At 43.7% G+C, this 15,039-nt stretch overlaps 1 protein-coding gene across 5 annotated transcripts in view; it reads right to left on the bottom strand.

Annotated features, from left to right (window-relative positions):
- Positions 1-15,039, bottom strand: part of etnk2 (ethanolamine kinase 2) — a 64,269-nt gene that overhangs the window by 21,858 nt on the left and 27,372 nt on the right. For all 5 annotated transcript variants that reach the window (XR_008725426.1, XR_008725425.1, XM_055654913.1 and 2 more), the window contains 2 exons: positions 13,304-13,444; positions 12,505-12,647 (listed from right to left, as the gene is read on the bottom strand). Coding sequence is in view for 3 of the 5 variants with exons in the window: in XM_055654913.1 (XP_055510888.1) it covers positions 12,505-12,647; positions 13,304-13,444 (284 nt within the window). In the remaining 2 variants the exon portion in view is untranslated. The remainder of the gene's footprint in view (positions 1-12,504; positions 12,648-13,303; positions 13,445-15,039) is intronic.

Genomic DNA, 15,039 nt, shown 5'->3' with positions numbered 1-15,039 from the left:
ATGATGACGCTTTTTGAAGCGTTGGAGCCGTCCATAACTTGTTGTAAACACTTGCGTATGCGTAGGATCATCGGCACGCTCTTTTAGCGTATCGAAAAGATGTCTTGCCTTAGCCTGGATCGTCAGTATGCAAAGCGCATAGCCCTTCTGTATCTAGTCTTCCATCCACGTAACAAGTTATCTCTCCATATCATCAACCGGCCCAGCTCTTTTCTTCGTGATGACCGTGGATGCTGACGATTTCACTGCATCACTGATTCGCTTCTTACCCTTTAAGATGGTGACTAACCCGTCTTCTATGCTATCAAAAATGATATAAAAATACTGCACGCTTTGTATCATGAGGACAGTCTCTTGCATGGCTGTTCTTGTCTGACAAGTTATTGCTAATAAAGTAGCTACACTTTGATAGTCACTCACGTCTAGTGTAAATTATTCCAACACCAGTTGCCAGTAAAACATTTTGCCTTAAATTAGCATTTTCTGCAGTTCTTTTGTACATTAAACCGTCTAACTAGAATATTAAATCTCCCTTTGATCCTTTAAAATATAAAAAGAATCTGTCTCACCGTACAAATGAGGGAAACAAACTTTACAGAGACCTGTTATTCAATTCAACAACAAACGCGAGGTCCTTTACAGATTTGATTTGGAAAATAGAACAGAAAATAAAAACTTACATAAGGAACATATAGAACCAAAGATAAGTTCATAATTTATAGGAGCAGAATTAGACCATTCGGCCTACCGAGTCCACTCCACCATGGCTGAACTATCTTCCACTCTTAACCCCATTCTTCTGCCTTCTCCCCATAATCCCCGATACCCTTCCTAATCAAGAATCTGCCTTAAGATTCCTTTTCTCCTGAGATGCTGTCCGACCCAATGAATTACTCCATGTTTTTGTGTCCTATCTTCGGTTTAAACCAGCATCTACAGTTCCTTCCATCACACAAAGTCCAATTAAAGATGGTCTGAGGGTCTCCAATGAAGTAGACGGTAGCTCAGGCCCGCTCTCTAGTTGGTGATGGGATGGTTCAGTTGCCCGATGACAGTCGAGAAGAAACTGTCCACACATAATAGAAGCACGAAATGCAGTAGTGAACTAACACTCATAGAATCCAGTGTACACAGTGGAGGCATTCTGAAGAAAAGCTCTGTTTCCAAGACTTGTTTAGAATTGCTGAATGTGTGTGAATCGAAAACAGATTGTGTGGGATGCTTTAAGAGAACAGTGTTGAACAGTACAAAAGTGCTGAGGGTCCCCAGTAGGTATTAGACAGCGAGTTTGGATGTAATATCGGCCTAGTACACCATTGCTTGAGTGTGGCAAGACGGGCTGAAAACAGTCACAGCAAACGTGAGTATTGGAAATCCCAGAAAGGAGAAGTCTGCGGATATGTATACAAGAGGGAGTTGGATATAGCTCTTAGGCATAACGGAATCAAGGAATATGGGGAGAGAGCAGGATACTGATTTTGGATGATCAGCCTTGATCATATTGGCGGTGCTGGCTCGCAGAGCCGAATGGCCTATTCCTGCACCTATTTTCTATGTTTCTAATATCCATTGACTTGGCCTTCACAGCCGTCTGTGGCAATGAATTTCACAGATTCACCATTCATTGACTAAAGGAAATCCTCCTCATCTTCTTTCTAAAAGGTACTAGACCAAGTGCAGACCCGTTGGGTCTGCTCCCCCAATGGTGTGATCCCCCAACCCAATATTCCACCATGCACCCGTCTCCTCCAACAGAACTGAACCCGTTCCCAAATGTAAGATTCCAGCACTTCCCTGCCTCCCTCAGCAGTGGATTAAAAAAAAAAAGTCCTATTGCACCTACCTGCCTGCTGCAGCAGTTTTGCTCCCATTGTTCCCCCTCCTAATGAAGCATTGCTGTGATTCCATTGAGGTGAAAAGTTCACAGCCGTCCTGTCTTGCAACTTTGTTTTGAAGTGTGTTGGAAGCTGATAGGAAGGAGTGTATTGAGCATTGTGACATCACACGATGGAAACGAATCAAAAGGAAGAAAGGCAGCCGGACGAACGTACGGCAGGCGGCAGCCACAGACTTTTATATAATAGATAGAAGATGTCCTTTCATTCTCATGCTATGGCCTCTGGTCCTAGACTCTCCCACTAGGGGAAACATCCTCTCCACGTTCATTCTATCCAGGCCTTTCACTATTTGGCAAGTTTCAATGATCCCCACCCCTCCCCTTAAACTCCAGCAAGTACAGGCTTTTCCCCTCTTTCATAGAAACAGAAAATAGGTGCAGGAGCAGGCCATTTGGCCCATCAAGCCAGCACCACCATTTAATGTGATCACGGCTGATCATCCAAAATCAGTACCCCTGCTTCTGCATCCTCATTCATACAGGCAGCAAGCTCCAGATTAGAATCATTAACTTGAATCATTAACATTAATTAAAGTATTTCCCCTTCTACCCATCTGTGACTCCCAATCCTCGGGGTCCCCGATTAGAAGCATTTCTCTATTTATCTAATCTAAACCCATCATGATTTCATGCAACTCCATAAAAACCTTTCTCCTGAGCAATGAACCAGCCAGCATCTCTAGTCCTGCCATGTAGCCACAGTCCCAAATCACGAGATCCATTCTCAGTTTAGTTCAGTCACGTGTACCGAGGTACAGTGAAGGGCTTCTGTTGCGAGCTCACCAGTCAGCAGAAAGACAATATACGCGATTACAATCGAGCCATTCTTGTAAATCCATCCCGCACATGTCCAAATTCTTCATCAGAATTGGATGCAAAGCTGATCCATCCAGTTTTACACAGGTTAAACGTATACAAAAGCAAGTAGCATATGAAACTCAAGATCCAATATACTTTTTAAATCAATCACTCATTTCACAAGGTTTCAACTAACTTGTTTTTCTAAATGACAGCAACTCAATGATGGTGTTTAGCCCTTGCGTGACAATCACACTCCTCCCTTGGAATACTTTATTTCAGCTCTTTGTTAAATGCTGCCTAATTTAAAGGTGTGCACAGTACATGACTGGAATACAGGTGTACAAACACCCTTCAAAACTGAACCAGTTACTGAAAATGACCTACATACCACAGCAGGCTGCACATTCCAGTTGTTATGGCTTCAGCCAATAATTTTACTGAACGCTTAGTTACTTAACAACCTGCACAAAAAGGCATGACCAATGTCATTAAGCATTGACTACTTTAGATTTTGCTGGCTGATGGCCCAGATGACCCTTTTAAAAGGTGCAAGTAGGAACTGCAGATACTGGTTTAAACCGAAGATAGATGCAACATGCTGGAGTAACTCAGTGGGACAGGCAGCATCTCTGGAGAGAAAGAATGTGTCTAACCCCTCTAAAGGGATCGCTCAACGATTGTCCGCACAGCATTTGGGAGTTTGGGGGACATAGCTGATTTGCAAAGGGATGGGGTGGAGTTTGCAAGGGGGTTCGGAGTCAATACCATACAGGCGGAGATGCTGCCTTACAGCAACAGCGACCCGGGTTCGATCCCCATTGCAGGTACTGTTCGTGCAGAGTTTTTAATGTTCTCCCCGTGACACTGTGTGCTCCGGATGCTTCCCACACTCCAAGGACATACAGATTTGTATGTTAATTTGGATTCAGTAAAAAGTGTTAATTATCCCCAGTGTGTGGGATTGTGCTAGTGCAGGGATCGCTGGTCAGCGCGGACTCAGTGGGGCCCGTTTCCACGCTGTTTCTTTAAACCAAACTAAAAACACCTTATTCCAAAACTTTGTTCTCAGACTGATTAATGAATACCTTGCATCAAAGTATCAGGCTCCAAAGATCGGTTCTGGGCCTAGCATATTGATGCAATCAATAAAAAAAAAAAGCTCATCATGTCTCCACTTCCTTCTAAGATTGAGGAGATTTGTTTGGTAAGTCGACGCATAGTCTTGAGCTGTACATGAATATGGCAGAGCTCAAACTGACTGGTTGCACCACAGCCTGGTTCAACTTGAATGCTCAGGAACGAAGATTACAGAGAGTGGCAGACATCGCCTGGCCCACCATGCGGACGGAACTACCCGCCACGGCAGAGATCTATCGGAGACGGTGCCTCAAAAAGGCAGCCAGCATCAAAGACCCACACCACCCTCTCATTTTACCCCTACGATCAGGTGGATATACGAGTCTGAAAGCCGTGATCACCAGGTTCAAGAACAGCTTCTTCCCAACAACCATCAGTCTCTTGAACACCGCACAACACCAATGTCAACTATGATAGACACAAAGTGCTGGTGTAACTCAGCAGGTCAGGCAGCATCTTTAGATGGGTGAGATTTTGGGTCCGAAACCTTTTCTTCAGTCTGAAGAAGGGTTCCGACCCGAAATGTCACCTATCCCTTTTCCCCCTGGAGATGCTGCTGACCCAATGAGTTACTCCAGCACTTTGTGTCTATCTTTGCTATAAATCTGCCTCGGCAGTTCACTCCTACATATTTTGTAACCTTAACTATGGCTGCACAAAGGACCTTTTAAAATGCCTGTATTGGGGTTATTAAAGTGTTGTATATTTATACCACAATGTCATGTGTATCGTATTTACGGGTCTTTTATGCTGCCGCCAGAAAGAATGTCATTGTTCCATTCTTGGCACATGGCAATTAAACACCCTTGACTTAATTCAAACGAAACTTTACGATTTTCAGGAGCAAATCAATTACGGCACGTGTTAGCTGAGCACGAGATTCTCGTAACACAGTGACGAAACAGATGAATGCAGAGGAATGAGCCCTACATGTGGGATACTGTGGTAAAAGGGAGGGAAAAAGGGAGAGGTAGCACAAAGCTGGCAGTGTGCACAAGGGTGCAGTTCTCGACAAAGCCAGCATCAGATTAAACATGGTGCAAGTGGGAAGAAACACTGACATCATTATACAGCAAGCAGGACGCACTAAGCCAATGATATGACGCTGCGAACAGAGTGAAAATCAACTTGGTTTCAATACTAGAGTCCACCCAGTGAGATCTCATCGTCATTTAGTGCTTTCGCAATAAAAACATTGGGAATTATCTGCTGTCGTCACCTGCACAGAAAGGCAGATATTCAGCTGGTGATATTGACAAGGCAGACACGAAAAGCTGGAGTAACTCAGCGGGTCAAGAGCATCTTTGGTGAAAAGGAATAGGTGACGTTTCGGGTTGAGACCCTCCTTCAGACTGAGATTTAGGGGAGAGGGTAAGTAGAGGTAAGAGAAGATTGCGGACAAAGCAGAGATAGCCACATAGAAAACAGGCGCAGGTGTAGGCCATTCGGCCCTTCGAGCCAGCACCGCCATTCAATATGATCATGGCTGATCATCCAAGATCAGTACCCCGTGTTCTGGCTTTTTCCCACCCATATCCCTCGATTCCCTTAGCCCTAAGAGATAAATCTAACTCTCTCTTGAAAATGCTGGAGTAACTCAGCGGGACAAGCAGCATCGCTGAAGATAGACACAAAGGGATGAAGTATCTCAGCGGGTCAGGCAGCATATCTGTCTATCAGAAGGTAGAGTTTTGTTCTGTACCGGCTATATTTCTAGTTTCCCCTCCCAGAATCTCAGTCTGAAGAAGGGTCTTAACCCGAAATGTCACCTATTCCTTTTCTCCAGAGATGCTGCCTGACCTGCTGAGTTACTCCTGCATTTTGTGTCATCTTCAGTATAAACCAACATCTGCAGTTCCTTCCTACACTTATTGACAAGTAAAGCTGACCTAATTAAGAACAAGTTACCCTCTGTGTCTGTGGCCAGATATCTGTTGGAACTAAACCCTATCTGGGTCAGAATTGGAGAATTTTAAACAACTATCAGGCTGGTGGCTTAGTTTGTGTCTCTGGCCACAACTTGGGCACCCATCAAGATTCTCTGCAATTCTGGTAGAAATGCTGCCCCAGGCCACTGATCAGCTCCGCCGTTTCTAAATCAGTATTGTCAGTGGAAATTTTTATTTTTCATTCTTATATAAAAGCGTGCGTCAGACGATAATGAAATTTGTTTGGGAAACATCCTCACTCTTTGATTTAGAACCAGCTTTGTGCACAAATTAGGCAATGGAACAAGAAAAGTGATTTTAGCAACCAGCACTGTAATGGAAAAATATGGGAGGCAGAGTGGTAACTGAAAAATCAGACAGGGTCGCTCTATTTCACGTCATCTTTAAATATGTGCAATACTCTTTGTACATATTTAATACTCTGACCCCTCTCACCCTCGCCACAAACTCTTTGAATCACTTCCCTCTGGAAGGCAACTCCGGACTGTCAAAGCTGCCACAGCCAGACATAAAAACTGTTTTTATCCACGAGTAGTAGCTCTACTCAACAACCAAAAATCTGTAGCCTCCCTTTGATCTGGTATTTTGTTGGTTCACATGCTTGATCAATGGTGTTTTATCATTAATGTTTTATTATTATTAATGTTTGGTGTTTTCAGAATCATTCGTAACTGTCACTGTATGTCATGTTGATACTTGTGGGCGGAGCACAAAGGCAAATTCCTTGTATGTGAATACTTGGCAAATAAACTTACTTGCAGAAAATGTAAACTCTCGACAGTATAATTGCAGGGGTCAAGGAACGAGCATTCACGCCGCGACCTTGTTTCCACCAGTCTGTCCACTACCGCACACAAGAAGCGCAAGACAGATATCATTCTATGCAGATGCCGAGAAGTGGCTGAACAACTTCTAATCTTGTGTGTGGACTCGACAAGAAGAAGTGTCATGACAGACTTCCGTGTGTGTGTGCGTGTGCGTGTGCGTGTGTGTGTGTGTGTGTGTGTGTGTGTGTGTAGGTATGGAGTTGAGGATTCCTAAGATTGTTCAAGAACCAACTTCCTCTAAATAAAGTCAGAATCATGTTGCGTAGGAAGGAATTACAGATAGACAAAATGCTGGAGATATCAGGGGGTGAGGCACCTGGAGTTCTTTTTCACACATTTTGTCCATTCCACTGCAAAATCTAGATGCTGCCTCACTCCGCTGAGTTACTCCAGCATTTTGTGTCGACCTTCGATTTTATCCAGCATCTGCACTTCTTTCTCAGGCAAGGAATTACAGATGTTGGTTTGTACCTTCTTACCTTGAACTTTCTGGTTCTTGAATCACTCTGAACAACACTAACCCAACCTTGCATCAGCAGCAAACCAGTACGGACCGTGCACCACCATGGATGCCCTAGTTTTTGCACTATGGTCTAGAATAACTGATAATTTCTATATATTGATTGTTGTTGCTGTCTCATGTGTATGTAACGCTGCAACAAGCAATAGTTTAATTGTCCCAGTTCATATCCAGTGTGTATGATAAACACTATTGACTCTTAATTTAATTTTCAGTTTCTTCCCAAAACACATCTATCCTGGATTCCAACGTTAATTGGTGCATCTTAGCCAAATCATTTTGTTTCATTTCTAAATAAAAAATGCAGAGCTTCAGGCAATAAATAAGTTGATAAATTGAACAAATGAGAGTCATGCGGTGCAAACAAAATTAATTTGCCAGCGGCTAGAGGCTCAGAACAACACCAATGCAGTCACAAGATCGATCTCACTTGGGTCGTGGTTACTAGCGATTGGAATAATTTCCTGCGGTTCATAGTAACTCAGTATTAAGTCGATCGTGAAACACTCCAGTTCAAGTAACCATCTTAGAGGCTGAGAAGGGGTCTCGACCCAAAATGCCACTTATTCGTTTTCTCCAGAGAAGCTGCCTGACCCGCTCAGTTACTCCAGCACTTTAAGTCTATCTTCAGTGAAAACCAGCATCCGCTGTTACTTCCTGCACATCTCCAAGGCCAGGCGGCCTTAAATGGGTAACATGGCAGCAAATAACACAGCCTTGTACACGTATCCACAGGACATCCCAAACACGTTCTTGAAATGTTCAGAAACAGGAAAAAAAAACAGTAGCTAATTTGCCCACAGCCAAGGTCCCGCACACAGTAATGAGCTACTGAATGAATTGACGTGAAAACCTACTTAAAACCTGATTAGTACGGGTGTCAGAGGTTTATGGGGAGATGGCAGGAGAATGGGGTTGAAATGGAAGGATGGATCAGCCATGTTTGAATGGCGGAGTGGACCTAATGGGCGGAGTGGACTTGATGAGCCGAATGGCCCAATTCTGCTCCTATAACTTAAGAACTGACGAAAATGACCAGAGTGGTGAGATAAATGAGAGGGATAGACAGAGTTGACGTGGATAAGCTTTTCCCCATTGAGAGTAGGGAAGATTCAAACAAGAGGACATGACTTCAGAATTAAGGGACAGAAGTTTAGGGGTAACACGAGGGGGAACTTCTTTACTCAGAAGAGTGGTAGCTGTGTGGAATGAGCTTCCAGTGGAAGTGGTGGAGGCAGATTCGATTTTATCATTTAAAAATAAATTGGATAGGCATATGGATGGGAAAGGAATGGAGGGTTATGGTCTGAGTGCAGGTAGATGGGACTAGGGGAAAATAAGTGTTCGGCACAGACTTGCAGGGCCGAGATGGCCAGTTTCCGTGCTGTAACTGTTATATAGTTAAATGGTTAAATGTGTGGGAAGGAACTGTAGATGCTGGTATAAAACTGAAGTTAGACTCAAAAAGCTGGAGGAACTCAGCGGGTCAGACAGCATCTCTGAAGAAAAAGAATAGGTGAGATTTCAGGCTGACAAGCTGAGTTTCTCAAGCTTTTAGTGTCTATCTGAAGAGATGAATGTTGGCCGTGACATTTCAGCTAGGTGGATAGGGTGGCAATATTAAGCAGTAATTTTCAAAACAAAAATGCAAAGTTATATTTCAGGCCAATTGATTAGCAGTAGTTTAACTGTGTCACTGAATGCTCAGGCAAGCTCGTGTCCCCTACTATTGACGACAGGGGCAACATTACCGAATCAAAACTGAAACTAAAGAAAAAGGGTCAATGAAAGAGCGTTCACGTCACGGTCCCGTTTCCACCACCAAGCACAAGAAGCGACAAGACAGACACCATTGTATGCAGATGCCGAGAAGTGTGTTCAGCTCTGGCTGAGCAACTTCTAATCTTGTGTGTGCACTCGATAAGAAGATGACTAAAGAAAACAGAAGAATAGATCATTTAGACTGATAACACCACATCTCTCAGTTTGCTGATGAAACAGGTACATGGATAGGACGGGTTTGGAGGGATATGGACCAAGCGCAGGCAAGTGGGACTAGTGTAGATGGGACATTGTTGGCCGGTGTGGGCAAGTGGGGCTGGTCCAGTTTCCACACTGCATCACTCAATGACTCCATGACTTGTTCACATTAGTTCCACCTTATCCCATTCTCTCATCCACTCTCTACACAATGGGGACTATTGTCGAGGCCAATAAACCACACCCCTTTATGACATGGGAGAAAACTGGAGCACCCAGAGAAAGCCCACGCAGTCACAGGGAGAATGTGCAAACTCCACTCAGACAGCACCCGAGGTCAGGATCGAACTCGGGTCTCTGACGTTGTTAGGCAGCAGCTCAACCTGCTGACCCACTTTGCTGGCGTTTCTACTCCATCTTGTATCTTAAGTGCCATTTGTTGACTTCCACTCTCCCATCAAGCCAGTCATAGAAACATAGAAATCAGGTGGAGTAGGCCATTCGGCCCTTCGAGCCAGCACCGCCAATATGATCATGGCTGATCATCCAAAAGCGGTAACCCTGTCCCTGCTTTCTCCCCATATCCCTCGATTCCGTTAGGCCTAAAAGCTATATCTAACTCCCTCTTGAATACATCTCCGCAGACTTCTCCTTTCTGGGATTTCCAAGACTCACTTTTGCTGTGACTATTTTCAGCCCGTCTTGCCACACTCCAGCAATGAGATACGAGGCCAATATTAAATACAAACCCACTGAATAATACCTACTGGGGACCCTCAGCACTTTTGGACTGCTTCAACACTGTTCTCTTAAAGCATCCCACACAATCTGTGTTCGATTCACACACATTCAGCAATTCTAAACAAGTCTTGGAAACAGAGCTTTTCTTCAGAATGCCTCCACTGTATTCTATGAGTGTTAGTTCACTACTGAATTTGGTGCTTCTATTATGTGTGGACAGTTTCTTCTCGACTGTCATCGGGCAACTGAACCATCCCATGACCAACTAGAGAGCGGGCCTGAGCTACCATCTACTTCATTGGAGACCCTCAGACTATCTTTAATTGGACCTTTTGTGTAAAAAGGAACTGTAGATGTTTGTTTAAACCGAAGATAGGACACAAAAAGCTGGAGTAACTCATCGGGTCGGACAGCATCTCAGGAGAAAAGGAATCTTAAGGCAGATTCTTGATTAGGAAGGGTGTCAGGGATTATGGGGAGAAGGCTCAGGAGAAATAGGTGAAGCTTTGGATCGAGCCCCTTCTTCAGACTTTACTGGACTTCATCTTACACTATACGTTATTGCCTTTATCTTGCATCTGTACACAGTGGACAGCTCAATTGTAACGACGCATAGTCTTTCAGCTGACTGGATTGACTCTCAATCAAAGCGCAGCACAACACCTAATCACAACATCGAATAAGTATCATGATCCAACTACAATGCTCTAACCGGTGATCTGCTAAACTTTTCTGTTGGGGAACGAATTGCAGCACGAAGCCCATTCTTGAACGACAGCATTTTGAAACAGTAATCCATGCCTTCATCACGTCTCGGCTGGATTACTAACGCACTTTATTTTGGAGTTAGCCAATCTTCCCTTGCACGTCTCCAGTTGGTTCAGAATGCTGCTGCTCGCCTTTTAACTGGAACACGCAAGAGGGAGCACATAACCCCTATTCTGGCCTCCCTCCACTGGCTGCCTGTGTACTTTAGAGTTCATTTTAAGATTCTTTTATTTGTTTTTAAATCTTTAAATGGTCTCGCCCCGCCTTACCTCTCTGAGCTGCTTCATCCCTACGCTCCTGCTCGGTGCCTCAGGTCAGCTGATCAGCTGCTCCTGGAGGTACCGAGGTCTAAGCGGAAGCTCAGAGGGGATAGAGCCTTCTCTGTTGCTGCTCCGACATTATGGAACACTCTACCTTTGCACATTAGACAGGCCCCTTCACTGTCCATTTTCAAAACTAGTCTTAAAACCCTTTTCTATTCCTTGGCTTTCGCCACTGCATGAGACTTTGCTCTTGTTTTAGTGTGTCTATTATTGTTTTTTATTGTTTTTACTGTCTTTTAATGTTTTTATTGTTTTGTTTTATGTTTATGATTAGTCATGTACAGCACTTTGTTGCAACAGTGGTTGTTTTTAAAAGTGCTCTATAAATAACGTTCAGTTCAGTTCAGCACATGCTCGCGTAATGCGAGGTTATTTACTAAAACACAGTAACAGATCAGATGACTGCTGGGTGCCAATACCCATGATTGCAACACTTAATGTGTGTTAAAAGAATAAAGCAGAGGCTGCACAAAGCTTGCAGTGTGTGAAGGGTACTACTGCCCAGAAGGCAGTTATCAGATTAAAAATGTTGTGAGTGGGAAAAAAATTTAGGGCATCATGCAGCAAGTAGGATGCAGTAAAACTTTGTGACGCTGTCGACAATGTTCGGTTCAAACAGGTTCAACAATCAAACAGATGTTAACTGACAAACGAGAGGTCAGACCACATCCAGTCAGATCTCACTGTGATTTCGAGCTCTTATTAGAGCCATGCAGCACAGAAACAGGCCCTTCGTCCCAACTTGCCCCATCTACGCTGGTCCAACATGCCCGCGTTTGGCCCATATCCCTCTGAACCTTTCCCACCCATGTACAAATATATTTTAAATGTTGTTATAGTACCTGCCTCAACTACCTCCTCTGTCCATAGACCCACCGCCCTCTGTGTGAAAAAATTGCCCCCCAGGTTCCTATTAAATATCTTTCCTCTCTCACTTTAAATCCATGTCCCCGGTTCCCGATTCCCCTGCTCTGGGCAAGAGACAGCACAATCACCCAATTTATTCCACTCGTGATCTTAGACACCTTTATTATATCACCCCCTCATCGTTCCTGTGCTCCATGGAATATAGCACTGGACTGTTCTACCTCTCCCTATAACCAAGGTGTGCAGTTTAAATTGGCACAGTGGTCAGCACACACAGACACATGCCAAATTGTCGGTGTCAATGCAATACTGTTCTATGCCTGAACTCAAAAGAAAAGCCAATGGCAAAGAAACTCAGAGCATGGTTTGTCGTCTCCGTTTACATCTTCAACACTCTCCTGGATTTCTGCTACTGTTTTTCTTTAGTTCTGCGATAAGTAAATACACTGGGGTAGGAGATTGCAACCTTCACTCAGTACGCCCTGCATCGACGAATGCAATCAACCCGGCGTGCACAATCAAATAGAACAAGTTGTCCTACAACTTTAGGCTGTGCACGCCATGCGCAAGAAGAAGCACATACACTTTTAAACTGACATGGCTCACAAAATCTTTTTGAATAAGATGTCACCAAGCTACAATGTAAATGTTGAGACAGCAGGCCTGTTGCTTTGCTGTCTGAGAAGGGTCTCACCTTCCTTTTCATTGTAGATGATATTCTTGCAAAGGAGATCATTATGACAAAGTACGGTGGGAGAGTTCAACTCCGACAGGTACTGCTTCATCCATGCCATTTCCTTCTCCAGTGTCTGCAAAGGCGGCACTTCCTTCTGAATCCTAAAGCAAAGAAAGATCTGGTTTAGGTTTCATTTTCGACATTTCTGGATAATTAAAATACTCGATAATTAATTACTTACATTGAAATGCCACATCTGCCTGGTGGGATTACAGATTGTTTCATAGAATCAGTAGAAAAGGCTTGCCATTAAGTTTAGTTTAATTTAGAGATACAGAGTGGAAACAGACCCTTCGGCCCCCACCAAGTCCACACTGACCAGCAATCATCGTACATTAGTACTATCCTACGAACCAGGGACAATTCGCAGAAGCCAATTAACCTACAAACCCAAATGTCCTTGGAATATGGGAGGAAACCGGAGCCCCCAGAGAAAACCCATGCAGTTAGGGGGTGAACGTACAAACTCTGTACAGATAGCATGTGTAGTCGGGATCCAACTTGGGTCTCCGGTGCTGTGAGGCAGCAACTCCATTGCTGTGTTATTGTGCCACCCGAAGTGGCTGTACCCACAACAGCAAAGGCTTGCCTCCATTTGACGGATTAATGCTAACCCTTATTCCGCTGCAAAAATTGTTCTCATCATGCAATTATACAAGTCACGGTATCACCAAGCAAAATGTCTCCCGTTGTATGCAGTAAATGCATCTTCGGCAGTACCAGTTGACGTCGATAAACTTTATGGCTGACCACATACCTGGTATTTTTGGCTTCTGGAGTGAATTCGGTGGAGACGAGAGCCATGTACTTGTGCATTTTCACCCAGAGGTTGGGTTTTGGAATACAACCATTGTGAGCATGAATAGAATGAATCCTTGCCAGTTCTGTCGCAATGAGTCTGCAAAGAGGTGTAAAGTGCACGTGTTATTCAAAAATCTATCCCAATAGTTTTGAGAAACACTCCCATTTAAAAAGGTGTCGGTGAATTTTGGTTAAAAACATTAGTAATGTGAGAAGACCTTTTTGGCTCTCACAACAATTCTGCCATTCGACGACTTGCAAACTAACTCCATATTCACTTCTACTTACCTTTGATTCACAAGAATCCACCAATCACACATTTAAACTGACAGCTTCCCTGGCCTGAACTGTAGTTTTCAGATAGGAAATATTAAACTGGGAAAATGCACAAAACACGTTCTGATGAAGGGTCTAGAGGCTGAAACATTCTCAGATGCTGCCTGTCCCGCTGAGTGTTTCCAGCATTTTTTTGTTTTTATAGGATTACTAGTATCTGCAATTTATACATATATTTCCCTCAACTATTCAAAGACCGATTAAATGGTGCACATCTCACCCAGAGTTCTACATATCAAGAGGAGAATTCCATTAATTAATTAAAACAGGCACAATTACAAATCCCTTCTCGCACCATGCCCATCTCTCCTCATCCCATGTCACTTCCTCACTATTCCCTGTACTCTCTCCATGTTATTTTTGTAATTGGATGTCTGAGTCTCGTGGTGTCCCACAAGGATCGGTGCTGGGACCCTTGCTGTTTGTATTAGATGTGAATGAATTTGGATGTGGATGCAAGAATCATGAACAATAAAGTCCACAATGACTTGAAGATTGGTGGAATTGTTGATAATGTTAAAGCTTGCCACAGACGGCAGGGAAATATAAACGTGTTGGTGAAATCGGGGTAAAAAAACAGAAGACAAATGTGAGGTGACGCATTTTGGGAGTGGTAATGAGGCTCGGACATACACCATGAATGATAGGTTTCTCGGGCGTTCAGTTTAGTTTTTGTCACGTGTACAAGGTACAGCGAAAAGCTTTGTTGCGTGCTAACCAGTCAGCGGAAAGACAATACACCATTACAATTGAGCCACCCACAGTGTACAGAAAGTAAGAAATATTACTGTAGGAGTTGCGATTTAAAAGAGTGGGGCGACTGTAATGCGTGTTTGCAGATCCATGTCTGTGACGAGCATACAGAGAGATACGAGGGGAAATGTCTTCACCTGGTGAGTGGCAAGAACCTGGGACGCACTGCCCAAGGTAGTGATTGAAACTGGGTCGCCGACAGCATTTAAGTATCGGATGGGCACTTAAAATCACCAGGATGCCATGGATCAAGTGGCGTGAGATAGTGTTAATATGGAAGTGCGCTTACTGGTTGGCACGGACAAATTGGGCCAACTAAAATTGTTGAACAATTCTATGACTAAACATGCAACTGTTCAACACGTCCATTGCCCTTGTACAGACATTTGTAATTCCATCATCGATGTTAAAGGCAAAGATCAAAGGGGCCTATATTGCTTTTGATCACCCTTTTTCCTAATCATTGTAGTGATTTCTTTTTTCATTGTTTCATGTTATTTCTCCCTCTGTGCTCTTATTGTTTAGCCGCTTTCAACTGTTCTGAAACAATTTTAGCCAAGGTGAAGTGCTTTAAATTTACGCGCAGAATTCACCAACACAAAA

The sequence above is a fragment of the Leucoraja erinacea genome, chromosome 24, assembly GCF_028641065.1.
Source record: "Leucoraja erinacea ecotype New England chromosome 24, Leri_hhj_1, whole genome shotgun sequence".
In the NCBI taxonomy this organism is placed as follows: Eukaryota; Metazoa; Chordata; class Chondrichthyes; order Rajiformes; family Rajidae; genus Leucoraja; species Leucoraja erinaceus.
This window is presented reverse-complemented; position numbering and strand designations above follow the sequence as displayed.